Source organism: Galeopterus variegatus, unplaced genomic scaffold (assembly GCF_000696425.1).
Source record: "Galeopterus variegatus unplaced genomic scaffold, G_variegatus-3.0.2 Scaffold19598, whole genome shotgun sequence".
Classification (NCBI taxonomy): domain Eukaryota; kingdom Metazoa; phylum Chordata; class Mammalia; order Dermoptera; family Cynocephalidae; genus Galeopterus; species Galeopterus variegatus.
In genome coordinates, this window is record NW_007745709.1 from 23,067 (window position 1) to 23,739 (window position 673).

At 49.0% G+C, this 673-nt stretch overlaps 1 protein-coding gene across 1 annotated transcript in view; it reads right to left on the minus strand.

The window, feature by feature from the left end:
- The window catches only part of LOC103583093 (spermatogenesis-associated protein 31-like), a 2,176-nt gene extending 1,785 nt beyond the window's left edge, over positions 1–391 (minus strand). Inside the window, exons 1-2 of the mRNA XM_008564507.1 lie at positions 298–391; positions 58–263 (exon numbers count right to left, since the gene is read on the minus strand). Of these exons, the coding sequence (XP_008562729.1) occupies positions 58–263; positions 298–352 (261 nt within the window). The 5' untranslated portion in view covers positions 353–391. The remainder of the gene's footprint in view (positions 1–57; positions 264–297) is intronic.
- Between the last annotated feature and the right edge of the window lie 282 nt (positions 392–673).

Consider the following 673-nt stretch of genomic DNA (forward strand, 5'->3'; position numbering starts at 1 on the left):
TAATAGGAAGGAAAGAGAAACTCATTGTCTGTTGGGTTTGTGCACAGGTTTGCTTACCTTCTTCAGGTTTCTCTTTTTCCTCTTTGATGGTAAGGATCCATCCTTCTGGAGACATGGGAGTAACAAAAGGAAGAGCCCCACCCCACCCAGGAAGGCAAAGGTGATCTCCACCACCCAGGAAACGGAGCTGGGGCTCAGCCATGTGGCACTAACGCTCTTCAGAGTGAAGAGAAGATTCTCCATCTTCTGAATCACAGTGCTGCCTTCAATTCTCCATCTTCTGAATCACAGTGCTGCCTTCAGGCAACTGAGCCCTGGAAGTTCCCTCTGGTTCTAAGGTCCAGCCCTGCATCACAGAGCTGTGGCGTCATCACAAAGAACTCCTGAGGGTGGGGGAAAGGACAAAAACAGGAAGAGGCTGAATCAGAGCCCCTCCCCCTCCCCCATGCCCAGCAGGTCCCTCCTTCCTCCTGGGCCTTCTAGGTCCCTCCTTCCAGCTCTACCTGCTCAGCCTGTCACAGATAACCTTTCTCAAGTTTCTGTTCTTTGCTCTCGGAACCCAGATATTACCTGCTTCTTTGGAGATCTCCACTTGAGCTCCATCAGTTCCGTATTTTTATAATTTTTTGTTTCAATCTTTACTGTCTTCAGCTAGAGGGACTTAAAAATACTT